Raw genomic sequence first — 27,609 nt, forward strand, 5'->3', positions numbered from 1 at the left:
AGCACAACCTGAGAATTAAATATTGCGAGAACGCCATTCGCTAATTGTAAACAGGTGGCGAATTTCCAAGGCTAAACCGAATAACTCCCTTGGAGGGAGGGAGAGAGAGAGATGGGCACTGTTACACCTCCCCTGAGCTTCATAAGCTGTTACAAGAAGGGGTCATAAAGCTGCATAATGGTGTCTAGGGAGCATGATGGATTTAAAGGCGGTTTCAGAGAAAATTTCAAAACAACAAGGTAGAGATGTAAAATATTAGAAGAAAAGAATATAATCTCATCCAATTCTACTTGTGCCCATACGGGAATCCCACATTCCCCCTTCCTGAAAAGTACCTTATACGCATCTGGAACACAAGTGTTGCGTGGGAAATTACAAACCAAAAATGCTCAAGAAAAGCAATGTTCTTTGATCGCAGTACGCAATTGAAAAGAAAGGCAATTTCAAATGAAGGTATCTGTAGAATTTCTTTCGCTGATTTTTTTACTTTTCTTGAGCGGAATATCCCTACTTGGCTTAAAGCCAAAATTTGAAAACATAAATGACCATTTTGAATAGTTCTTAAAATAAAGGGTGTTATGAATAAAAATTGCTCGACCCTACTGCATGTAGCACAAATTCATGAAGGTAGTTTGACAAGACTTTAAGTGTAATTTAGCGATAAATCTGACTTTATGTGCATGACTTTATGATGAATTTTCATCAAAGATTTTGCTGGCTGGTTTTCGGTCTTCACCAACGTTAGTGTTTAACGAATTTTGGAATTTTAGCTTGAAATCTATCTCCTAAGAAGAGTTCTTGAGATTTCTGATGAAATTGCGTAGAATTTTGAGGTTCCCTGTGCGTTTTTTCTTTTTTCTTTTTTCAAAGCAAGGATTCCGCAATTCCAAAGAAAATCTGAGAATCCAGGATGTCAGAACTCATACGTAAAATTCAAAATTATTTTATAAATACCTGAATTTTCACCGACATCCCGAAATTCCTAAAACACAACATAAATATCGTAATGCCAGAATTAATACGAAAATTACAAAGTCCTACGGTCGGTAATCTTACCGGAATCTCAGAATTCTTTACAAAACCGCAGATATCTCAAAACACCTTTCGAAATAACGAAACTCACATCGTTTTCCAATAATTTTTACTCAAAAGTTAATTATTCTATTCAATTCCGCAATATCAAAGCATGTGTAGCAGCCTCTGTAGCTAACTATCAGTAGCTTTGTAGTGAATGCTACCTTTATTTATTTAGGACTGATTCATTTTACGACCCCCATAAAACGGTCGGAAAAAGAAGTCGAAATGTATTGTACCACGAAACCAAACCGACAACTTTCACCCACTATCCAATCGAAAAGAACAAAAGAAACAAAGCAACCCGGGAGAAAATTGTTCTGTCCGAAGCGGGGGCCAAAAGCGCCAAATCATCCCCCTCTCGCATTACCTCCTGAGCCGGCTATCGACAGACGGATCGACTCGACTTGAAAGCCTACAAATAAAAACAAATCCAAAAAACACCAACCAAACCATTGATAGCCTGTAGTTTGGTTCTTCGGCTCACTTTTGCCGACCGACGACGCGAAACAAAACTATAGGACTCCATTACAAACCAACAACCGTCCGAAATCCATCCATCGGCTTCACATCGAGGATGATGATTTAATAAAATCGACCCGAGCAAGCAAAGGGAAGGATATTAGATAGCTATCGCTTCCCGCCGCTCTGATGTGTGTCCAGAGCCGAACTTATGGGGGACGAGGGGGCATAGCCCCTGAGCCCCCACAAATTTTACCTCACATGTAAAATAGTTTGCGAATTTTAATGTAAAAATCTCAAAATTTCAAGAGCACAAATCTTAAGAACCAGAAATATTGTTCAATTGGTTACTGTCTGATAATGATCAATCGATTAAGTTTAAAGCTCGCCATCTAGTTTCTAGATTTGTGCTTCTGAAGTCATGAGGAGTATTGCTTCGATTCGTTTTCACCTTAACCAAAATAGAAGTCAAATCCATTTGACAGCATCATTTTTTTTTTTTTGGCAGAATAGAGGCCTTCAAAAGTTTATCGCTCAGGGTCCCCACTTTTGTAAATCCGCCCCTGTGTGTGTGTCTGTGGGTATCCATGGCATCCAAGGCGGCTCTGCTCTGGGGTTCAATTCGAAGCGCCGCCGAAGCTGTTTGTATTCCTATCACTCTATCAACCAGAGCATGGCTTGCTTGAATGCGTTTTTCGGTTCGATGCGATGACGCGCGTTCGGGATGACCATTTCCTCCTTCGTTTTATTTCTTCAATTTGGCAGACAAGCCATTTGAGCGATTATTGTGTATTCCCGTCGCGTAGGATTTGAACACGTTGGTTCGGGCAGATAATTTGTTATTGTGAGTTGCGTCACTGCGGAGAGAGACATCAGGGAAGGTCAAACTAGAGGCGGCTAGTAATCGTCTGAAGTTTGGCCACACCCAGATCGGTATCACTGATGAAAGCTATACCACTTAACGACTAGTCGGGGAACAGTTGTTGCTGGTATCGATTCGTTGGGATCAGGGTGTAACATTTGGTGTCAATTCTCAACACAAAGGGGAGTTGGCCAGTTTCCTTGACCTTATTGTGTTTCAAAAACAAACTCTGAGAACTAGGATGCACTTTGTCTGTCGGCGTTTTGATAAACTACATTGGAATGTTGAAGATTAATCTGTCATGTTAGGGAGAAGTAAGCCGCTATTAAAATTTGCACACGTCATTGATGATTTTTGTTTTACTTTAGTTTATTCGTCTCACTTTGGAGAGCCATTTATGAACCGATTTAAATGAAATTGTCAGCACCTCAGATATAACTTTCAATATATATTTTTCAATGTCTTTTTTTTTCTAATTCAAATGCAGTAATGATTCAACTGAAGCGTTTTTTTTTTGGCAAATTTCAATAATTGACATAATTCAAAAGATGAAAGAATGAGCTTGATAGCATCTTCAGCAAAATTATACGTTACTAAAGTGTGGCCCATTTAGAATTGAAACATACTCAATTTGGCATCATGTGGACACTCAACTCAAATATTGTACACTTCATTAGAAAAATATTGAAAAAAAAACAATTTTTTTTAAAGAAATTTTCGGACTTTTCCTGGAATACGGTACATTAACCGTTTTAGATTCCGCTTCATAATAGCCAAAAGTCGTACAATCGGTATGAATTAGGGTAAATTATGTGGGTTGAGGGTTCACGTAGATATCATCATCCATCAGGAAAAATCCTTAAGTTTCGTCAAAACTTGATCATACAGCGTACTGGTACAGATTATGGCCATATGCTTTTGTTCCCTATTTGATTTTCTGCAGACATGGTATGATTGGAAGTAAGTGTCCGACACTTGCTTTGTGACTTGCGATCCGTCGAAATAGTTTCTTCGTACTCATTGAGTACATACCAAACAGTATTTGTTTGAAAATCTAACACTTTGGCATATTTTTATTCCTGACCAAGATGGGTTTTTCAAACACAATTATTTTCCTTCTTTTCTCTTCCATGTTGAATTTATCAGTAGTATGCTGCGAAAAAAATCATGTGATGTCGTTATTGTTATAGAGCATACATAGTCGATTCAGCTTCTGAACTCGACCACTAGTGTCGCTGTAAGAACCAGATATATTTGTTCCAATGCTAAGTGGGCCACACCTTAAAGAATTTTTTGTCTAGGTCTTTTCTATTTTGAATTTACTAATCGTTAATAATTGTTCGTTAAAAATTTCACTTTACTCAAATTGTTTTTACTTTTGATTTCGTGAATGGATATATTCTCATGATTATATGCTGAAATTCAAGTTATGTCCGAATCAATCCATAAATGACTGAGATCCACCAAAACTTACTATTTTGTATGAAAAATCTAAAAATTTGCAGAAGTATTATCAAATACTGTAGAGGTGCGTAGTAATAAGTGTATTACCTATTTACGTGATAGATGATTTCATGTGAAAAATGTGACAAAACAATAGACACCACTTTTGTTTTACGATTGCGCTTCAATGAAAAGAAGTAAATCAGAGAAGCAAGAAAGACCCTCGAAAAGAATTTGGGTATCGGGTAAAAGAAATCACGACCCACAAATCGGAGAGAAAAAATCGTGTGAAAAAGGATCAGGTACATATTTGAACCACAACTTACTAACTTCCTAACTGCATTTTAAAACTATGAAATTGCGAGTTATCGTATTGGTTTCAAAAACAAGCAAAATTTCCCTTAGACCTAGGCTTTGTAGTGAAAAACTTGGCGATTTCCTGATGGGCCGTCCATACCCAGGTAACAAACAATCAGTATATTGTGCAAAAATGTTGATTTATGACCACCATTTATTAGCACAAAGATACATTTAAATAGCACAGCATAAGCCGTACACAAAGAATTTGGCCGAATATAGGGCTTATAGTCACCTGGGTAAACCACGGATTTAATTATTAGAAATTACATGTGAAGCTGACGGTTTAGATAAGATGATCATTGAATCCTTCAAGAGGCTCACAAAAATCAGCCAGCCAACCAAATAAGGCCTAAATGAAAATAGATCTTTTCAAGGATCTTCATACTGGCTAAGGCTTCTGAGAAAAGTCTGACAAAATCGGCCAGTTTTTTTTATATCCAGCACCAAATTCTTTCTTTGATTTCACTTTAGTGTTGGAAAATAATTTCACATGAATATACGTTTTGCATATATTCCAAACTACGTTTTACCAAGAAAATGTTTTATATTCTAAAAAAATAGTATCAAATTCCTCAAGGAATAGCGAAAAAAGGGCTTCTTACATTTTGCTTCAATTCTCCTTTTTATCCACAGATTGATTCCAGAGTATGTTCCCGGATAAAAATAGAAAAAAAAAACTCAGCCCTTCAAAAGATGAAACTTTTCCTCCGCAATTGCTCCAAAAAATCATTGTTTCTGTCAAATTTTTTCATACAGTTTCCCAAAAAAAATCAAGTTCTTTCGCAAAGTTCATCAAAAGCCTTTCAGAAATAATTTCAGGATACATTATGAATTGCTTCATGAATTCTCCTCTTTATCTCAGGAATATACAGAAATTATCCACGAAAAGTATTTTTTGAATGTCTATTGCCTTCGAATCTTCAGAGGAAATTTGTTGGAAAACCCCAGACATACTTTTGCTTTCAAAATTAGCATAGCGGTTGAAGAATCTGTGGAAACACATTTAGCAAAATAACTGGAAAGGGATTTATTGAGAAATTCATAATGAAATATGTAAGGATTTTCCTTAAAACATTTTTTTTTTCTGCCAATTATCCATATTCTGGAATTGAATTCCTGTGCTATTTGAAGACGGACTCTAGAAGGAATACTTCTAGATTTCAAGGTTAATTTTTAGAGAAGATTCTGATGGAGCTCCATGAGAAATTTGTTTTATTCTTTTTAATTCATCAGAGAGGTTTCAATTATCCGTTAGTCATTCACCTATAGAGAAAAGATTATCAATAATCAAGTATGTTCAATTGTTCCGTTATCCATCTGTTGTTTCTCCTTCCTTCACATGGCTTTTTCTTGAGCAACTTCGTTCAAAAACGTTCTACTCCAAAATAAAAGTATCCTAGGACTTTTAGAAAATTACAGGATTCTTATACGTATGATTCCTGATTTCTGAAAGTCCAATAGGAAAGCCTCAACAAATTTGCAAAGTAATGCAAACATTTCTTCAAGATTTATATTTGGTAAAATTTCACAATACGAATTTTACCATAAGACATCTTTGCAAGCATCTTTGGCGATGTTCTTAACATTACCGCCAATATTTTCATGATAAACTTCTGTAGTTCTACCAAAAGATTTAAAAATATTCCCTCCAAAAAAGTTTGTTTGAAATTTCTGCAAGTAAAAATAAATTGATTAATTTATTCACCATAGTATCATAAAATTTTGCGGTTCATGCAAAACATTTTCTAGTACAAAAACCTTCAGTTAAAATTCCCTCCGTTTTAACGTAAATCATTGCCTGTTATAAAAGACAAATAAAATACTAACAAGATTTTTTGTAGTAAATCCTACAAAAAAAATCTTTAGAAATGTTTCATAAAAAAAAATTGCAAGCTGAATAATCCAATTTTTTTAGAAGTTCTTTCAAAACTCAATGAATCTGATATAAATCGGATATTGATATGGTGTGATTCGTAGAGTAGATTGAGAAAAAATCTCTTAAAATATAAAAGTATTCCTGGAGTAGTTATTAAACCAAATCAAATTGGGGTATTATTTGAAACCTGGAAGAATACTTCAATGGAATCTCTGAAGCTTTTTTTTCGATAAGTTCGAGAACAAATAGCAAAATCCTTTAGTAAATTTGTCATTTTTTTTTTTTTTAATTCTTCAAGAATCGCTAATGCTGTTTAAAGTAAAAAAAATCTCTGGAAATTACTTGGATCGATCTCTGGAGACTTTTTCGGAACAATTTTATTACGACAATAATATAATTCTCCGAAGAAATCCTGAACAAATTGCTAGGGATTTTTTTGATTATTTTCACAGAAGAGTTTGGGCTCATTCACAAATTTCATAACGCTGAAGGGGGTGGGTGGGTGTCCCTCGGATGTTACAGCTCATACAAAATTTGGGGAATATTCATACAAAAAGCGTTACAAGGGGGTGGGTGGGTGTCAAAAATGGCCTGTTTTGGCGTTATGAAATTTGTGAATGAACCCTTTATGGAAGAGCAGTTGAACGTATTCCGCTAGAAACTTTATAGGAGCGTTTGAACTTTTAATTTTTTTAAGCAGGCATTTCGATTTTTTTTTTTTTTTTTTTTTGCAATTTCTCATCGTATTAAACTGTTTTTAATCACACTGAAGCATGCAGCGCAGGAATAGTCATTACACAACTGAAACCAGTGTTGTAATAATTCATTACGCAACGCTTTCTCATGACGCAACTGTTTTGAATTGCGTAATGAATCATAACACAACATTTTTTTCAGAAATTGTAAAATAAAGATGAATGCATTCCGATATAATTTCAGATACTTTCAAGTGGTCTTCTACAAAAATGCAAAAAATAGTGTACGTTACTCGTTGCAGAGCTCGATTTATACAGCACTCGTCGTTATTATCCGATTTAAAATTCACGACTCGTGCTGTAAAAATCATCATTCTACAACTTGTTCCGTAAACTACTATTTTTTAATTCCCTTGTATATCATTCTACTTTTCTTCGAGAAGAAGTACGATATAGTGGCCTATTTTTCCTATCAAAAGAATCATTACTGAAAAGTGCTACTTTTCAGCATTCTCTTCGGTGCTGAAAAGTAGCACTTTTCAGTACTGTTTCAAATGTCTGAGTCTCTACAAACGCCATCCATCTAGTTTTTAGGAATTCCTCAATCACTTTCCAAGTAGCTACTAGTTCTTTACCATTGGGTGATCCGGTTCAGACTCAGGGTTTTTTTTTATGTAGAATAGGAACGTTCAACTGGTACAGAAGACGCTGTAGTAGAGTCAGATTTCTTACTTATAAGTTTTCACACTAGCGTTTGCGTAGGCAGTTTGACAAATGAAAAATTGAAAATTACTCGTGGCATCTTACCTGGTCTGTCCTTAGATCAGTATTTATGGAAATGTGAAAATTTGTGACGGTATTCTACTGTGTGTATAGCACAGCCTACCTGATTGAAAAGTACTGAGTCAATACAACGCATGGATGTGCACGTGGGTTTCCTCTTAATATGTTTGTGATCCTAGAAACAATTCGATAAAAATGGCATTTTTTGCAATTTCTCATCTTAAGGTGAAGATGAATCGAAGCCAAACCTCGAATTATCAAGAGCACTAATCTGGAGAACCAAACGTCCGTTTAAGCTGAAAACTTAATCGATTGGTCACTAGCTGACCAATCGATTAAGTTATTAACTCAAACAAATATTCGGTTCTCCAGATTTGTGCTCTTTAAAATTTTGAGTTTGGTTTCGTTTCATCTTTACCTTAATAGGCTATTTTCATCACGTCAGTTTGTCATGAAACGGCCTACTTTCCTGCACTGAGTTATGCCGTTCAGTAATAATCATTACGCAACTGAAAACAGTTGCGTAATGAATATTATGCAACGACTCGGCGAGCCTCCTTGGATAAATGTACGACTCGTGCTGAAAAAATCCTCATTTTGAAACTTTTTGCATATATAACTTTTTCGAAAGAGTTTTGAAGGAAAGATATAATATCAAATTGAGAACTTTTCTGATAAATCGTTTAATATATTTTCCCAATTGAATCTTGTTTAATTGGTCATGGAAATCTTGAGGAATATTATGAGGAGTTCTGAGAGCATCCTAGAAGAATTATTCAACTTTTTTTGTTTTGTAGAAAATCCTCAAACAATTGGATGGTATTTTGAACTAAAAATTATAATTTATGTGTAATATGACGAATTCCATGTCAAATCGGTCAGTCACAGAACTCGACTATCTTCGATTTGGATTAAATTTTGCACATATTTTTGGTATGGTAAGTGTTTTCCATAGGAAAATTGATCATTTTGACTCAAGTGTAACTTTTGAAAATGGCCTATAAATTTTTGCATGCAACTTATTTGAAAAATTCCAACTCGGAGACTGTTGATCTTTGAATGATTCTAAGAAATAATGATTATATGAATAATTTCTCTACAAGTAAATAGCCATTTTCGAATTATATCAAGTTTAATGCAAAAAATATTGTTTAAATTATAAAATATGCCATTTTCATAAGTTATTCGCATATCTCCATTAATAATAAGGCTGATACAAATATTAAATTTCTTTTATGTCCGAGACCACTTGAAGGGTACGAGGGGGGGGGGATAAAAATAAATAAGGAACAAAAAAATAAAAATAAAAACAAAGTTATTTTTCTAATTTTAATTTTTAACGATAGTTGTTAAACTTTTTTCAATTGTCCTCTGAACCATTATTTTACTTGTTTTTTTAAACTTTAAAAATTGAATAAACCTAACTGATGTCAAAAAATGATGAATCTTTTTTTTTCTCCCCTTCAAAATTTTCGTATTTTTGAAGGGGGGGGGGGAGGGGGGTGACATAAAAGAAAATTAATATTTGTATCAGCCTAATACGTTTTCGAGAGCAAAAACCATATTACTTTCCACTTATTTATTTTCCTTGATGGAGAATCGCGAATAACTAATTAAAATGACCTATTTTAATATTTAAATAATATTTTTGGCATTAAACTCGATATACATCGAACATGACTACTTCTACATAAATTATTCATATAATCAATATGGCTTAGAATCATTTAAAGATGCTTACTTTATCATCAGAACGTATTTATTTTGACAAAAAATCAAAATTTTTAAAATTGACCAAAAGTTGTTCTTAGAAAAACTTTTTTATTAAAAATTTCTCCATCATGAAACTTTGTCTCGAACATCTGTTTATTATCAAGATTCTATGGTGAAAATTTAAAAAATATAAAAAAGGGGGTTTTTGTGTAATTTTAAATTTGAGTTTTATTTTTGATTTTTTTATGAAAATTAATAAAATATTTTTTCAGTGTATATATTTTTCTAATAGTCCAAACGGTTCACTACAACTTCTTCATACAACATTTTTCTCTAAAATCAACAGTTTCCGCGAGTTAGAATTTTTCAAATAAGTTGCATGCAAAAATTGATAGGCCAATTTCAAAAGTTAGGCTTGAGTCAAAATGATCAATTTGTCTATGGAAAACACTTATTCTACCATACCAAAAACATGTGCAAAATTTAATCCAAATCGAAGACTATCGAGCACGATTTTTATTTTTTTTCGACTCCAGAATGGAATTCGTCTAATAAGTAAGTTTTAGTATGTTTATGATTCGAAATTCTTCAAGAGATTCTTTTAAGCAAATTTGATACAGATTCTTCAAGAAATTTTCTGGTAAGATCTTTAGAAACTTTAGGGACAAATCTGTTGAATTTTAACTACTAATCCCGGGAATGATTTTCCGGGGGAATCCCAGGTGGAACTCAATGGAAACTGGTGAACGTGTTCTTGTAGAAAGCACCAAAAAAATGCCAAAATAAGTCAAGAAGAAATCCCCACTACCTGAAAAAACTTGGAAATATTACAAAGCGATATCCTTCAATAGTTATGTGGAAGAATTCTTGAAGGTTTTTTCTACTAGATTAGACAAAGAATGAATATGTTCCGTAGTGAATGTTTTAATTTACAAGTATCACAGATGTGCAGCGATATGAGACAAATTCACAAACAAATAAAATCAATACAAATCTGTGCAAACTATGAGATTTGAGAAAATCGTGATTATTGCGACCAACATTACTTCGGTAATCCAAAAATTTGCTAGGCCACCTCCAGGAAAAAACCGTAGCTAGTAAACCATCTAGGGCATTGAAAAAGGTTTCTGAGCAGCTTTACTATTACAGTCGAAGCTCGTTATAACGACAACTTTTATAACGACCAAAGCTCTCTAAAGCGATATTTTTCGGTCCCTTGAAAAATATTTCAATGTTATATCTATTCTCTATTGCGACGGTCCGTTGCGATGTCGTTATATCGCGCTTCAACTGTATTCCGATAGTCAAATAGGATGAAAATTTAACTGTTTTCGTAAACTTACGGTTTTACTAGAAAGTTAAATTTTATGCAGCACTTATTATCTGCACTTACTCTAGAAAGCATAATTCAAGTGAGGAAATAATAATATATAAGATTCAAGATAAAATTTGTTGCATTTTACTCTAGTGCTCTGCTTGCCCCATTATTGTGGCACACTTGTCCCGTACTTTCATCGTTAAAAACCTAAAAAAAATTGTATAAACGGAGTTGGTGGTCCAATGGCTACCTGACTAGAGGTACATAAGATAAATATAATAAAATATTATCAAAATATGATATGCATATCTTATTATGATATAATTTTGTTGAAACAAAAATATATCATATTGTGTTATATTTATTTTGAGTATATTTCTTTTTGTTTATTTTTCTACCGTGGGAGCCAGTTGCATTCTGACGTGGCAGGCACCATTATCGCCTAAAAATAGAAGATCACCAGCAGTTATACACTGAGGGTGTCTGTTAGTCCCAAGCAGTCATCTGGTTGATTCTTTGAGTAAGTGCAGCTGATCTGGCGATACTGGAGTAGCAACCACGGGCGGCCAACCAAGCTCAAGCACAAGCTCAAGCTCAAAAACCTGAAAAAACTGTAAAATCTCAAACCGTTTTTTCAATCCTAACGATTACGTCATTTAGCACAAGCGGTGAGCTGACCCTCACACTGAAGTATTTTAAAATTGTGCTAGTGTAGGTCAGAAAACACTAGAAAATAAACATTTTCTTTAAACTTCGTGCTTCTTTGTACCTTATTTCAAACAACGTAGGTAATGAATTCAGAAATAAAAATAATAATATAGTGAACAGTGGGGCAGATGGTCCATTATTCGACGCTCCAATTTTCAATACAAAAACTTTTTTTTCCTGTTAAACATGGATTGGAAGCTTTCGTTCAACGTACTGACAGTAATGAAATATCTTTTGATTTACTTATAAAAATGTTTGTCCTTTGGGTGGCGAATACTGGTACACCTTTTCGAATCAGTCAGTATTATAACCGATTTATCTTAACATTCAATGATCCGCCATCGTGATCATCGCAACTACATCAGCGGTTTTCCTGATCAAAAGTGATTTTTTTTTCGACGAAATTGCAATCACTATGTTTAAGTCAAAAAAAAACTACAGTCATGTATTGTCATGTAAACTTTGATGATTTTAAACGAAAAAACTGCCTTCGAAAATTCTGAAATTTCCCCAACCCACTTATTACAGTCAGCTATCCTATAAGACGCTGCCATTCGCTTTACGACCACATTTTTTTAGTTTTAGTTGTCTTCCAAGCGATTTAGGTGATAATCGGTAGACAACTATTTATTATTTATTACACCACTACAGAAAAATTAGCTTTATCTCATTCAAAACTGCAGAAAAAATGCGGTGGGATGAAAGAAGGTGGCTGTATTTTATAGGAGACCTGATTGTATTCGCAACCTACAATGAATAGCAAACTTTATCGTGTTTCACAAATAAACTTCTCTAGAAAACTAGTGTTAACATGATGCATATTCAAAATTAACACAATACCTTCGAACTCTCAACCCAGTGGCAAGTAATCGGATAAGATCCAAAATATCACAATAATCATGGCGTTTTTACCAACGCAAGGAATCCCTATCAGTGTTCATCCCCACCTCGAAAACCACCCCGCTGCTATCGTCAGATTATATACTTACATCGGATGAAGTTGGCCAGATAGAGATCCAACTCCTTAATTAATACTTGTATGTGGTACGGATTGATGCACAAGCTGGGACTGGTGCAGAAGCAGGCCTTCTCGAGCCGCTCGCCGTCGGTGCTTTCCAGGGGAATCGCCTTAAACAGGATCACCATCACCAGATCCAGACGCCAAACCTTAAAAAAGACGACCGAACAAGGAGTGAAAAAAAAATCATAATCTCAGTTGGCCATGGTGGCTCTCGTGGTGCAATTCAAGCAACCGAAACGTACCTTATCCGCCTGCCGAAGGCAGTCTATTCGGCGCATTTTGCCCTTCTGGTCCGGATTAGACAGGATGCACATGGAGGTTTTCTTCTTCGAGATGCAGTGGACGAAATTCTCCCGGCTGTCGTGGGTGATGTCCTTGCGCAGTTTCCCCAGCAGACGGGCGGCCCACTTTTGCTTGGTTTCCGGGTTCTCGTTCTGTGCAATCCGGCGACAGGGTGACATGGAATAACAGACAAAAAGGATTTAGTTTGGGGTTGAATGCAAAATGCAGCGCCATGAAATGAAACTTCCTGTAATATAGCTGATGGCCGTTGGGTGAATGCATTTTGTGGGTGCAGATATGGAAGCCAATCGGAAATGCGTGGACGTGAGAGAGATGCCCTCGACGAATGCAGAACGTTGTGCTTGCGTTTTTCGTCTGCGTTGCAATGAAGATGATTTGGGGTGTCGATTATAAATGCAATATGTAAAATATGAATGTGCATCTGCATCCTTCGTTCATGGAGCCATGACGCTTCAGACGAATTTTCCGAGTGGCAAATCGAAGCAGGCTGTAGCCCACGCTAGTCGATTCAAGTAAGCAAGTAAATGGTGCGGCCAATCGTGGTCAGTAGGTATTTGCGAATTTGGTGGAATTAGACAGAATATCTCTCAATTACGGGTTTCCTTCCAAATCGTAAATAAAGAAGGCTGCTGCGTTTTGCCAGAAACATTTAAATATCATGAACTGCGTCTCAAACATCTTGAAGAAACGGAGTGACAACAAAACTGAACGTTTGTACAAGTCAATCTTTAATAGTCTCTTAGGACAAAATAAATCACCTGATGGGATGAAAAATTTATTAAATGATTTCAGTGCTAGAAGTCATAATGAAAAAGAAAACCCGATCTGGAAATCGCCTGAAAGGTCATTCTCAAGAAATTTATTAAGTTCACTCCACGGCATACCAAGACAAGACAGTCTCTTTACTTGTGTGAACATCCAATTTGATTGTAAACATGTGACGTCACTCCTATCGTAGTATATACGGTCTGGATCACTAGATTATTTTTTCAACAAATTTTTTCGAGATGGATGAGAATGACGTTGTCAAGTAGCTGTCAGTGTTCGGAATATATAACCTTATCAATTTTGTAAACCGTGGTTCACTCTAACAAAAGTTGTCTGTCCATGAGACAAGGGAACATTTCCGGAAGCCTGAGATTAATTTTCATGGGGGTCATGGTACAAAACATTGCCACATGCAAGCTGAATGGATGATTTGTGGAGGTTCTACTCGCACTCCGGACATCCGTTCTGTGAAAGAAGATACCAAAAAGAGTGCATGCAAGTTGCGGAGGCATCCATAAGTCCAAGCTTTGGGATGCCCGTCAAGCAAACGAGTTGTGATGGCTCCTGCCAGGAAGAAGAATAACACACCCAAATAAGCCTCCTCAGAGGTCTCCTCAAAGATCTTCTTAAAGGTATCTGCTGAAGCCTCCACAGAAGTCAATCATTTAGATCATTTCTTGTGAAGAAACCATGTCCATAAAATTATTAGATTTACTTGAGTGCGCTCGCACCGATAATTTTCAGCAGACCACATATGCACATCTCAGTCAATATTTTGGTTTGTATAACTTTTGCTATACATCATTCTATATAAATCAATTCACTCGTGTAAAATGCATGGAAAGGCTATATACATACCAAGACTTCGCATGACATTTCCAGACTTTTCGTGGTCAGCAACACGATGCCACAAGATTTTCACCTAGTGCCGAACTCGGAACCTCTGGATTCAGAATCCGATATTGTACCACTACACCACCAAGTGTTACATGACAGTAAGGCGATTATTTACCATTATGAATGAACAATGAACATTTCCCATATAATGACACTTGCATTGAAAGTTATCGAATCCCACCGTTCGAAGATACCAAGCTGTGATGGCAAGTTTTGGCTAAGTTACCGCGATTTCATTCCACGCTATTCTGGATTTATAGATGGTCGGCGTTCAGACAAACCGAACTGGATGATAATTTGGGCTTGTAAAAATAAGTCACAGTTCGACAAAAAAAAAGTCGATCTGAATGCACAGAGACCGGACACCCCGGGCTTGAAAGTATAAAAATAGACAAAAATAATGGCGTTTTCAGAATATTCGTGTCTGCCCCAGGTCATTTTTAAAATATACTTGAACATTTAGCATTTTTTAAATAAAAAACAAATCTAATCAATAACCCGACACAGTGTTTTATATTCAGGACAGCAGAATTCATGTGCCATATTATGTCTTAAACATGAAATTCGATAAGAAGAGTTGTTCTAAGATTTGCATGGACCTCCCCCCCTTTTTACACCCCCCCCCCCATTATTAAAGTATTGCAAATGAAGAAATATTTGATATAAATGGTTGAAATAAACGATTTTAGTGATACAACAATCCACCAGCTATCTCTCTAGAAATATCGTGGCTTATGAACAACCCCTCTACCATACTGTGGAACCGTCAATAAATTACGTGTTCATTTTAGGGGTGATTGTTCAAAGGTTACGGTTCATGTAAATAAAATTTAAAAAAATGATGAGTTGACCACAAGGGGAAGGAGGATGAAAATTACCAAAAATATAACCACGTATCCCTTGCAAGTTATTTTGTTTCTTGGTAGTAAACAAGATGAATGAATGAATTTAAAATCTAACAGGCTAACGAACTTTTCACTTATTTCTATCAAATTCTTTGCTAGTGTGATGGCTTTATCATCTTTGCCAAATTTCTCATGTACATATGAACAGCTCAATGACAATATTTCACAAATGACAATAGGCACAAAAAGTGCCTTTGAATTGTTATTGGACATCTAAACATTTTCACAAATATCAAAAATATACATTTTTAAAACGAATTTATCTATTGTTCACGGAGATCTACAATTCCTTCAGATAAGAGTTGAGTTTACTTGCAACTACATTATCTTCTGCTTTATTTTTTGTGCACCACCTTTTTATGTCTTTGCTACAATGTAAATTAGAATTTTGGATTGAGAAAAATAAAATGGAATATATGTTTCGTGATACTTTTAAGCTATTTTTTTCTACATGTATTGAACAACGAAATATTTTGTTGTGGTTGGTGATTGTCTTTTATGTTCTTTTGGATATTTTTGTCGAACTAATCCCCAACAATATGTTCCCATTGCATTGACGTTATTTTTCCCTTTAAACCGTTGTTCAATGATTAATGTCAAGTTTTTTATAGCTAGCCTTTTCTATAGAACTGTTTTTTATAGCACTGGTTTATAGAGCGCTGCATATGACGAGCCTAACCTCACTTATTTGACAGCTGCTGGTCCTGTTGTTTACGTTTCGGACTTAGTCGTTTTTTCCATCATTTTTTCATCTTCGCATTTCTATCACCAGCATACTGATGGTGACGATTTTCCACGGTAGGAAGATAGAATAATACGATCCGTGGGTATCTGCAGTGGATTTGACCTCTCCTCGCAGCAAACTTTCACGAAATTAAGAATGATTCGAAAAAAGTACTAAGTCCAAACTGTAAACAACAGGACCAGTACCTGTCAAAATTGATGCGTGACGTCACAGTGCAGTGGAGTATTGTCTGGGTACTTATCAAAAGAAGGACGTGATGGCCATGCTGATTCAATATCCCCATCATTGTTCCTGTCCTACATGTAAACAAAACATGGCAAGAGTTGTGTTTGATCCTTCGACCTTGACGCTTGCTCCTGCGGGGGCCGGCGATGAGGGCAGGATCAAACATGTCGCGCATCGGTCGAGTGAAAATGATAAAAAAACCGCGATCGCTTAGTTGTGTTTGATCTTCCGACCTTGCCGCTTGCTCCTGCGGGGGCCGGCGATGAGGGCAGGGTCAAATATGTCGCGCGTCGATCGAGTAAAGTGAAAAAGTGCCGCTTTCGATTAGTTCTTTTCGATCTTTCGACGTTGACGCTTGCTCCTGGGCAGTGCGTTAAGAAAGCCCGAGCAGTCGTCAGTTGTTTTCCCTCACGGGTCGCGCGCCTATTTTCTCTGAGTGCTTTTATATAGCCGAGCAAACGAGTGAAGCTGAAAGAGGATTGTTGCTGCTCGAGTATAACGGATCAATTGGTGAGCTCGTTTCATGCTACTGTTTCTAATCTATAAAATATGTATGACTGCACCTTTAATCGTTACAACGGTGAGACGTAAATATGATTTTTCAAAAAATATGAATGGTTCGTCACTGTGAGTGTCGACATAAACTGTGATTCATAAATTATTTATGTCTAAATTTTTTTATTCAATACCCCTTCTTCTTTTTACTTTTATTTTTGTAATTAAAAAAAAACTTTGAATGGTTCGACACTTCAAGTGTAGACTTCCGAAAGGTTCACTTTATTCAACAAACTTTGAAAGGTTCGTCACCTCAAGTGACGGCATAATTTTTCTCTAAATAGATATTGTTCATATCAAATGAAAATATTATATTTACATATAAGCATGTTTATATCTCACAAATAATTATTTATCATGGTCTAATCACTTATCAAAGTGAATCCTGTGACCCAACGATCCTTCCCATTAACAAACATCCCTCCCAGTAACCTTTGTGGAGATGCAGAGGCAAACACGGTCTCCAAATAGCAAAGGTTACACACTAACATTCCTTCCCCCAATCCCACCTGACTGCAAGGACGTGGCCGGCGCCGTTATTGACCATGTATAAATAGAGGCACTGAATTATGCACACTGAAGAAGATTATGGCCAATCCCAGCCGAACTTCTAGTTGATTCTTTGTGCATTTTCACTGACTTCGGTCAATCACGGAATAGCAACCATTGATATGTGTAGTCAGTCTAAGCTAAGCTACATGTAAACAAAACATGGCAACTTTGGATTACCCTTTTCAGCCCCATGAAAATGTTGATCAGCCTGAAATCTGCAATTATTTTCCATTTAAAATCAGGGTAATAATTCAAATACAGAATGTCTTGCAGAACGTTATATTTTTCTTTGTGTAAGTATAAGTGTAAGGCACTGGAATACTGGAGTAAACATTTCCATTGTGCAGTAACAAGGCTTCTGTCAATAAAAAGATGCCCTTCAGTTGTATCGTGTTCGACCTCGAAAAGTTCAAACAGCTGGCGAAGATTCCTTAAATATGTTATTCCGTTGTATCCATCAAACGTTGAGCGGAAATCATCGACCTTCGACCTATTTGCGGTTCTTGTGCCTGTTTTTAACAGTTGTTTCTCCCTCAATCTGGATCCTAACAATGCAAAAAGGTTTGAAGGCAAATTTAGATCCCAGGTTGAATTATCAAAGCTAGCTTAACCAACCTGGGCGGGATTATCAGTCTGACCCGCCGACGTAGACGGCTGTGGATGATATGATGATTTTGTTGCTATTGTAGGCGTCGAGTTTATTAGCGGTAAGCCATCTTCGTGATTACCAGGACAAGTTCCCTCCTCCTCTTTATCAATCTCGTCAGATGGTAAGACTTTTTCTGGAAGATAACAATGCATATGAGCCACATCAGGAGCTGATAATATCATAGGCACTGTAAGTATTGACCAATGTTCCCTCTTGAGTAGCATTGAATGGCAGCAAACACAAGGATTAATTTTATGAAAATCGTTGATTTGTGGATCCCTTCTAAAGTACTGCTTGTGCTTTTCAATTACCAGTGGAGTGAAGTTTAATTGTTTGTGCCTTGGCATGTAAAACCACAAATGTTATACAAGAGACTTCTAACCAAATCACGCTTAGAGTTATCCATTTTCGCCTTGCCATTAACACTTTGTTTTTTACTTGAATGAAGAAACATGACACGTCGTAAAATTATTTTTATAAGTAAAAGTATAAATCAACTCAACGGCCGAATGTGAGTTTTAGCTACCCAATTGAGAAAAGCGAGTTTGACAACAACAAAAATCAACCGGTTTATATAAATTTATCTTACCTTTTAATTGTTGGCAAGGAGGCACAAGTATTGTTTGTTTCACAATTTATGTATCGATTTCCAATAGCTTTAATTTCAGCATTGTTTATACTTCAATGTTTAATAACCAGAGCAAAGCAGTTTACAGGCACTATATTGATAGGATATTTAAAAAGAGGTATAGTTATCACGCAAGCATAGGATTAATTCAAAATTAGTCCAAAGTCCGTTGATCTGTCAGGGAACATTCATAAACCACGTGGACTTTTTTTTTTGGAAATCAAGATCCCTCTTCCCGGAATGCCCTTTTGTTCATATACAAATTTAAAAAAGTCACGTGGTTTATGGATTGCCCCTTGATTTAAAATTCGATATTGTAAATATGAAACATAATAGCCTGCAAGGGCCCTTCATAAACGACGTGATTATGGATGGCTGCACAGTATGGTCAAGGAGTTGTTCATAAACCACGATAATTCTGGAGAGATAGCTGGTGGATTGCAGTATCACTGAAATCGCTTTCAATCATTTATACCAAGTATTCCATCATTTGCAATACTTTAATAATGAGGAGGGTACAAAAAAGGGGGGGAGTCTATGCAAATCTTAGAACAACTCTTCATAGACGGCATCCACAAATTACGTAACGCTCTAGGGGGGGGAGTAGGCTAAAGCGTTACGGTTCATACAAAAATTTTAAATTTTTCATACAAAAAGCGTTGCGAAGGGTGGGAGGGGGTCAAAAAATTCTGATTTCAGCGTTACGCAATAAATGAACGCTGCCATATTGAATTTCCAGTAAAAAACATAACATGGCACATGAATTCTGCTGTCCTGAATATAAAACACTGTGTCGGGTTATTGATTAGATTTGATTTTTAAATAAAAAATGCAAAATGTTCAAGTATATTTTGAAAATGACCTGGGGCAGACATAAACATTCTGAAAACGCCATTATTTTTGTTTATTTTTATACTTTCAAGCACGGGGTGTCCCGTCTTTGTGCATTCAGATCGACTTTTTTTGTCGAACAGTGAATGGATTTATCCCTCAAAGCAATTTTCAGCGATAAGCTGCCTTGCGATTTTATCCGTCCACAAAACAAAGCGAAAATAGATGGGGAGCCGGATCCTATTCTTGGCACTTTTGATTCACTTCGACAGTGGGGTAGCTACACAACCCACATTTGACCACAATATGCAAAGCATTGAAGTGCTTCTTATAGCACAGTTTTAGACAATTCGACCAAGAAAAACCCCCAATGTCAAAGTGAATCATGGAAATCCCCAAGTAGCTCGGCACCCTAATTGCTCTTTTTCACAGCTGTGAGAAGTTTTTTCTCTTTTTCCTATCAATAAAGAACTTATCTTGTATCCATCGCCACGAGCAGCAGTTGTTTTTATGCACCAAATTACCCACTATTTCCGTCAATGTTGGTGTGGTAGCATGACTAGCGTGCACGCATCGCGGTTGTTTTAGCAATGTTCTAGGTTTGAATCCCATCGCCGGCACTAGTTTTTATTTGTCCACATAGTGAGAATTCTACGGAGCAGTTGGTGAGCGAAAATATGATGGAGTGAAAAAGAAATTATCCCCAGTGTGGAATGATTGTCGGTTATTATCCTCCGTTGTGTAACTCTAGGGAAAATTAGTGAGAGCGAAAAATGATGTTCGCGTGAGGAAGCGAAAAAGCATTCTCTTTACGTGCGAAAAATCGTAGATTTCGCATCATTGATACGAAAATTCAGATCCCTGCTTATACGATACTTGGTTCACTGGGATGGTTTTACCATGTCTGTAGTCGATATCAGATTGACGGAAAAGATTTCTGTCATATGTACCTGAAAGACGGGTGAAATGTACTACATTGTTATTTTCTCTGAAATTCCATGGTAGTTTTAAGAATGGGCGTAGTTAGATATAATAGTAATTATTACCACAGGTTTTTTTTCCAGTGTAGGGACAGAGTGGTATTCTACTAAAAATAAAAACAGAGTGTTCACAGCACTCCTCGGTTCGTGGGTTGGATTCAGCCTTTCCCAAACTTCACTAATGCTTTGATCGTTACTCTAAATGCATTTCAAGTTATTGATCGTAGGATCTTCAAAACCTAGTTGCTAGATATTTGTAAGCACTTCTTTATTCTCCTAATATTCACTGAAACTTCGAACTTAGATGCAACTACCAATTCATTCGAACCGAACTATTTATTTACCGTTCTTTATTGCCTGAAAATTTGTTGGCTACTGACGAGCAAATGCTTACTTAATCGCATCTACATATCGCTTCGGTTTATTACCTACATTTAAATCCGAGTTTTAAAAAAGTGTTGTGTATTCATTTTATGTGTGTTATCAGTAGATGCATGTGTACTTATAACTGTTCAGTGTTGTGTAGTTCAACCGTGTGTATTACAGTTTTATCGTTTTTAATCCTAGCTGCAAGTTTTAATTCACTGATTCACAGGCTTGATAAATTCAAATGATAAATTAAGTAGATCTTCATGGGCAATCGGTGAACACAGAGTAAACAGAACAATTCAATTTGTCAGTAAATAGGACAAGCATGTTCATCAGGAATTCTCCTTGAGATTTTTTTCTTCTACAAATCTATGCATGCTACATGAATTTCATTTTTTTTTTAGGAGACTACACTTTGACTGTGCATTAGGGTGCAGCCTAGGTTGCGGTTTATTTTTCGAAAGTTCCTAAAACCAAAAGTTTGTGTGCTCTTCTGAATACCAATTACATAAAAAACAAAACCTCTTAATTTGGGGCCTAAATATTATGATTTAGAGGTGGCTCAAGTTTTTGCTTTATTTTATATGACTTCCAGTGAAATTTACATTATTTTGTTATTCTTGGACCAATTCCGCATCTTACAGCCATTCTATTCTACAATAGTCCGAATCGAAAATTTATCAGGAAAAAGGTGTTTTCTCTGAAAAGTTGTCCGTAATTGAATTTTGCATCTTCTTAGAAATAACTTAAACTGGATAACCCTTAGGGATGGTACACAAATTATGTCACGCTAAATTTCAACTTTTTTGACCCCCCCCCCTTTGTCACGTTTTTTGTATGAGTCCTCCGAAATTTTTGTAAGGCTTGTCACGCTTGGCTTGACCCCCTCCCCCCCTCGGAACGTGACGTAATATGTGCATGATCCCTTACTTAAGCTTAAATTTTGAATCAAACTTTTTTGTTTGAGAAAGTTTGTGGCTGCACTATTCTGCAAACTTTTAGAAAATGATATTATGAATAATTTTTTCGTAGAAATTTTTGATATAACTAATCATTTGAACTAAGTTGATTGATTCTGAAAGTTTTAACTTAGGGTGAACTCCAAAAAACAGTTTTTTGTCTAACTTTTTTGTTTTAAGTTTTACGTGAATGTGGGCTCCAGAAGAGTTTTTATAGAGGAAGTAATGATACACATTTAAGTTGAACATTTGTATTTCTAGCTATTTCGAAGTTATACACAAATTTGAGTGAAATTGTCTTTAGATTCCCATAACTGATTAAATTGATTAATTTTTTTGTTTATTTCAGCGGCATTCGAAAAACCACCATTTCTGTCAAAACTGTGAGAGCGTCGTGGGTTCGAATCCCACCGGTCGAGGATCTTTTCGGGTTGGAAATTTTCTCGACTTCCCAGGGCATAGAGTATCTTCGTACCTGCCACACGATATACACATGCAAAATGGTCAATTGGCATAGAAAGCTCTCAGTTAATAACTGTGGAAGTGCTCATAAGAACACTAAGCTGAGAAGCCGGCTTTGTCCCAGTTGGGAAGTAACGCCAGAAATAAAAAGAAGTGAGAGCGTCATTTTTGTAAATTGAGAAAATTCACCATAAAAATACACCTAAAAAACTTCAAAAATACACACCTCAGTCAAAATTCGCCTGGAACTCATAATATTTTTAAGTTATCGGCGTGCTGTATTCATCCCCAGAAACATCGGATTTCTTCAAATACCAGATGTGTATCATTACTTCCTCTACAAATCTTCTCAAGACCACATTCACGTTAAACTGAAAAAAGTGAGACCCAAATTTTCGGGTCCACCCCAAGTTAAAAGTTTCAGAATCAATTCTCGAAAACTTATTCATACAGACTCAAGTCAAAAGAGTATACAAACTTACTTTATCGATCCTACGTGTTAAGCAGGCGGAATTCTACACGTACCGCTTTGTACCAACTCAACTTTTCACTTTTAGAACGTTTAATTTCCGGATTTACAAAACGACGAAAGTAAGATTTTCAACTTTCGCAACCTAACCACTACTTTCGCCGCCCCGCTGTATGGAGAGACAAAGTGACTTAACCACGAATCAAAACAAAACACTACTTGAGCCGATTTTACACTGGTAGAAAAACGTCGAAAGTAACTGAATGAAACGGCTAATCATTTTCTTATAAATAATTTTGAGGGAAATAATAGAAACTACCTAGTTTTTGAACGTGAGCTGAGTGTATGCAAAATTTAAGCGAAGTACACGGCAAAAAAATGTTAAAAAGGTGATTCATTTTAAAACAGTTTTAGAAGATAGATTGTGATTTTTCCTAATTAATTTTCTCAAAACCGTATAAAAGTTACTTACGTCGATTTGAAAAAGTAATCGAGAATTAATTTAGCTCAAATGGGGAGTTAGATCAAAAGTATCTTCGACAAAATTGTTCAAAAAACGTTTTCTAAAAAAAATTTTGAGTTAAAATTAAATCCAAAATGAGGGCTAACCAACTCAAGTTTTTAAGATGATGTAAGACTCAATTACGGACAACTTCTCTGAAGCCATCATACGACATTAACATCAGCAAGAACAGAGAAAACACTATTCGGAGCATTGTGCATTCATTTTAAAATTTAATTTATGAATCGTTTGAAGTACATTAAATTTGTTCAAAACTATAACTTATATTAGTAAAACATAGTTTTCTCAATTTTATGAAAAAATTTCTTGAATAATTAATTGATTAATTAACTACAGTGAACTCTCCCTTGCGTATCTTGATCGGAGTAAGAGAACTAGGTTTCATGATTCCTTTGATTGCATTTGTCCTGGTTTTGTGTTCTATAACTCGATGAATACTTGCCCAACTCATTGGTCCTTTTAATATAGAGTTAGGGAAAAGTGTAGAAAAAAAATGCTTTCTTAGTTCCTACTATGTATGATAATTGTTAATAAAGAATTTCTTCAAAGTCTTATACAAAATAATATTAGAAATTCCATTACAAATCTTGACTTCAATCATGCTAAAAAGTTACATAGTTTTCATCATAATGTTTCAATAATTTTCTAAAATTCCACAATACGTCTAAAATTTCCCTTTCGATTTCGCTTTTTCCCCCAACACTCCATTAAAAATTTTCCAAAAAAATATTGCATAAAAGCTACACGCTATTATTTCAATTACATTCAAATTGACATCCAATCTTTTCAGTTCCAGGTTCTTCTTCAGAAAATTCTTATCATGATGAAAATCATAAAAATAATTTATAACTTCCTAAATTATTCATTCTAAAAATCGACAAAATGTAACTGTAACTAAAAATATCTCAAAGAAATCTTAGCGAAAAATCATTATCTTAAAGTCGAGTCTAGTACACGACACTGAAGACGGCCTTACAGTTGAGGTCGAAATACGCGTATCTGTCAAAGGATACAAACTCTAGTGGAATTAAATGGTATAGCACTAAATTCGGTTTTTTCATCTGCTTAAAATCCTTGTTATGTGTATTTTTAGGAATTACAAAAATGGTAAAGGAAACAATATAGGAATGTTCGGGAAAATAAATGTAGAAGAGAAATTTCTACTTGAAATCACAATAAAAATATGAATATATGAATGGCAAACAGAACAAAAATGGTGAACATATTCTTTGGGATGTTTAAGAAATTTTTTGAACATCCCTTGACAGAATCATATTTCAGTTATACTTTAAAAAAAAAGTTTCATTGGAATATGTCCATGAATTTTTATCAACTATTTGGGTTACAATTGTGGTGGAAATCATCAGCAAGAATTCTACTATATTTCAGTTATACAAAAATATCTTTTTATAATCGAAATATCTTTTTTATAATTATTATAAACTTATTGGAATAAAATTATGTTTTTTAAGTAATTTTAGATGTGATTATTGTTTTTATCAATGTTCGGTAGAACTTCTAAAGGAGCAGCATAACTCTAGCATAATCCATTAGAAAATACTTCAAGCTATCTCATACAAATAAAATAACATCATAGTCACAAAAACTGAAAAAAAAAAATTTGCACAGTTAATTAATGATCATGTAGGCAATTCCCGGCTAAAGAAACTTGCTGCTATAAGGTTTTAACGTTTTGAACATGTAAACTTCATAACGTTAAAACCTGACAAAATTTTGTCAAATTTTCTTTTATAAATTTCTCCACAAGATTCAACAAATTTAAAAATCACTTAAGAAATTTTACCAAAATGCACAGAAAGATCCTCTGTTAACTGAAAAATAAGAAGCTGCTGTAACCGTTTCCTAATGATTTCCTAAAAACAACCAAGATAATTTATATACCTTTGGGGAAAAAAAATACTCCAAGAAGATCCCCAGAAATTTGTGGATGAAGATTAAAATCAATTCCTTCAAAAATGTTGCCATGGACTTCGCCAAAAACTATGGAGGAAGAAATTCTTCCAGATTGAGAATACGAATAGCTTCAGATTTTTTTCACTTTAACAAACGTCTAAAATTTCCATTCCATATAAAAAATAATGCAAGCGAGATATATCGCCAATAAGTGAAAATAGCCTCGAATCAATCAACCAGATATTGCTGAAGGAATTGAGCTATTTTTTACCAAAATCTCAAAGCTAACCCCTCTACCGGCACAATACAAATATACAAATATACAAATCGCGATAACTTTTTTTTCTCGATATTTTTTCACCATTTTTCCACAAGTTCTAAAAAAAACTCCTCTAGTTTAAGAATCTGTGTCGATATTAATGATTGATCGTCTGGATCCGGTGATATTCCAAAATTCCTTAGGGGACCGACGTGTTGCCAAAACCCACGTTAATTTCTCCGGCTCGCTCTCTGATATTTACACATCGGAACAATATACTGATAAGAGTATGTTGTGATAAAATGAAGCAATTTGGTGCAGCCTTCTTTGAGTAATGAGCATTAGGTTTCTGGTTCCACTCTGGCCAAACAAAGATCTAGAGAAGTTCTCTATAAAAACATCATAATTTCCATTTATCTCCAAGAATACTCTAGCAATTTGTATGATTTTTTTAGAGTAGCTCCTTATTACCTGGCATTGCATATCCCACATTTATTTATTTATTTATTTATTTATTTTTTTTTTTTGATAAATTGACCAAAAACAAATTGGCCGTCAAAGACATTTTATATGGAGAATGTCGGTCCCCCAGAAACATCCGATATCTTCAAAACCAGGTCACCAATGATTGATATCAACAAGGAAGAAGAGTTGTATGATCCATATACATATCCATTTAAGAAGATTCTTAAAACGAAATTCTGGGGAAAACTGTGGAAACATTTTTGTAGGAATGTTTACAAAACAGCTTGAAAAATACAATGATTTATCATGGAAGAAACAATGACGAAATCTATTAGAGAATTTATGAATAATTCACTCAAGATAATAATGGAGGAATATGAATCTATCTAAACAAATAAAAATGAAATGGTGTTTGAATGTCACGAAATAGCTTGAAAACGAGGTAATGGAATAGTCTAACTCTTTCAGTTCATGAAGTGTTCCGACGTGTTTGTGTGTATAAAAACTAAAGTGCCAAATTTTCTGAACTAAACTGAGTATCTATTCATCACTCTCACTTTCCTGCAATAACAAGAATTACTGACTGCTTGCTACCTACCAGCAATATACGACTTCCAAATTACAAAACACGCAGCATCCCACAAATCAACCGAAACCAGTAGCTATACGCACAAACCACCAGGGACCTGCCTCGCTTCGCACAAAAGAAAATTACCGCATTTTGGTGCACAATTAGCCCTAAACAGACGCTCGTGGTGGGTAGTTCTTTTACTGCTTCGGGCTATCTTACAATATGATTGCACGTGCCACCACCCACCTCCACCCAATCACCCGAGCCCTACCCACGCGTCATTGAATCGAATCGCAGCAGCAGAAGATTGGCCTCCGCCGCCGCCGCCACCGCCTGCTATATTATCCGGTGATTAGCGATTGTTGTATTGAATTAATTTTCGGGTTGCGCTGTTCGGTTGTCATCGTTACACGCATCTCGCACACAATAGATAAGGTGATTATCTTGTTATTGTTTGGCCGGGCTTTATTAATATTTCATATGTTTTCTCGACGGTCAGGATTTGTCGGAACAACACCGGAAGATAACATCAAAGGTATCGAGTTCGGATTACTGCGACCGGGAGGACGAGGATGATCACTTGTGGGGTTTCACGCTGAGTTTCATCTTCGAAAGACCTGATAACGTTGGGTTTCTTTGCTCGAAATTGAACACATGTTTCCATGTTTGCAATGCAAATTTCGCGTCTCGCTGACGGTTAATTGGAAAATAAACGCTTGCTTTTTGATGTCGATAACGGAATTAGCTTCCCCCTCTCCATCGCTGACAAGTCAACAATGCACTTCGAAACCCTCCATTAGCGCTGGCGATAACTTCATTACCACTGCTCGAAAATTTTTCGCCATCCGGCTTTTGAAGTCCGACGCGTTTCGTTTACGAGCGTTTCCAGGCCGAAACGCAAATCACAGAGTCGCTATTTTTTAATGAAACTTTGTTTTCATAGTAACGGCTTATTTGATAGACTTTTTTCAAAACGTTTTGTAAAAAATATAGAAAACTTTTGATGGTAAATGTCGTATCGGATAATGAATAATCATAAGAAAAGTTACATTTGGATTAATATTAGTCAGTCTGAAAATGCCGTTTCTATTTGCGTTTCAAGCTGGAAATGCTCTAATGCGTTCGATGTGCGGGCACCCTTTCCTTTTGGGGTGAATTTTTCTGTACCCGGTGTAAATTGACACCGCCGCACACGCAACGCAGCCCAAAAGGGAGTTTGGAATGGTTTTCCCTCCAAGAACTTACTCAAATGCCGACATTTGCCG

The 27,609-nt window shown here is 35.7% G+C and overlaps 1 protein-coding gene across 3 annotated transcripts in view; it reads right to left on the reverse strand.

The window, feature by feature from the left end:
* LOC5572033 (nuclear factor 1) overlaps positions 1-27,609 on the reverse strand; it is an 87,621-nt gene that overhangs the window by 13,841 nt on the left and 46,171 nt on the right. For all 3 annotated transcript variants that reach the window (XM_021838805.1, XM_021838802.1, XM_021838804.1), the window contains exons 4-5: positions 12,558-12,749; positions 12,284-12,461 (exon numbers count right to left, since the gene is read on the reverse strand). In XM_021838805.1, the coding sequence (XP_021694497.1) occupies positions 12,284-12,461; positions 12,558-12,749 (370 nt within the window). The remainder of the gene's footprint in view (positions 1-12,283; positions 12,462-12,557; positions 12,750-27,609) is intronic.

Source organism: Aedes aegypti, chromosome 1 (assembly GCF_002204515.2).
Source record: "Aedes aegypti strain LVP_AGWG chromosome 1, AaegL5.0 Primary Assembly, whole genome shotgun sequence".
NCBI lineage: Eukaryota > Metazoa > Arthropoda > Insecta > Diptera > Culicidae > Aedes > Aedes aegypti.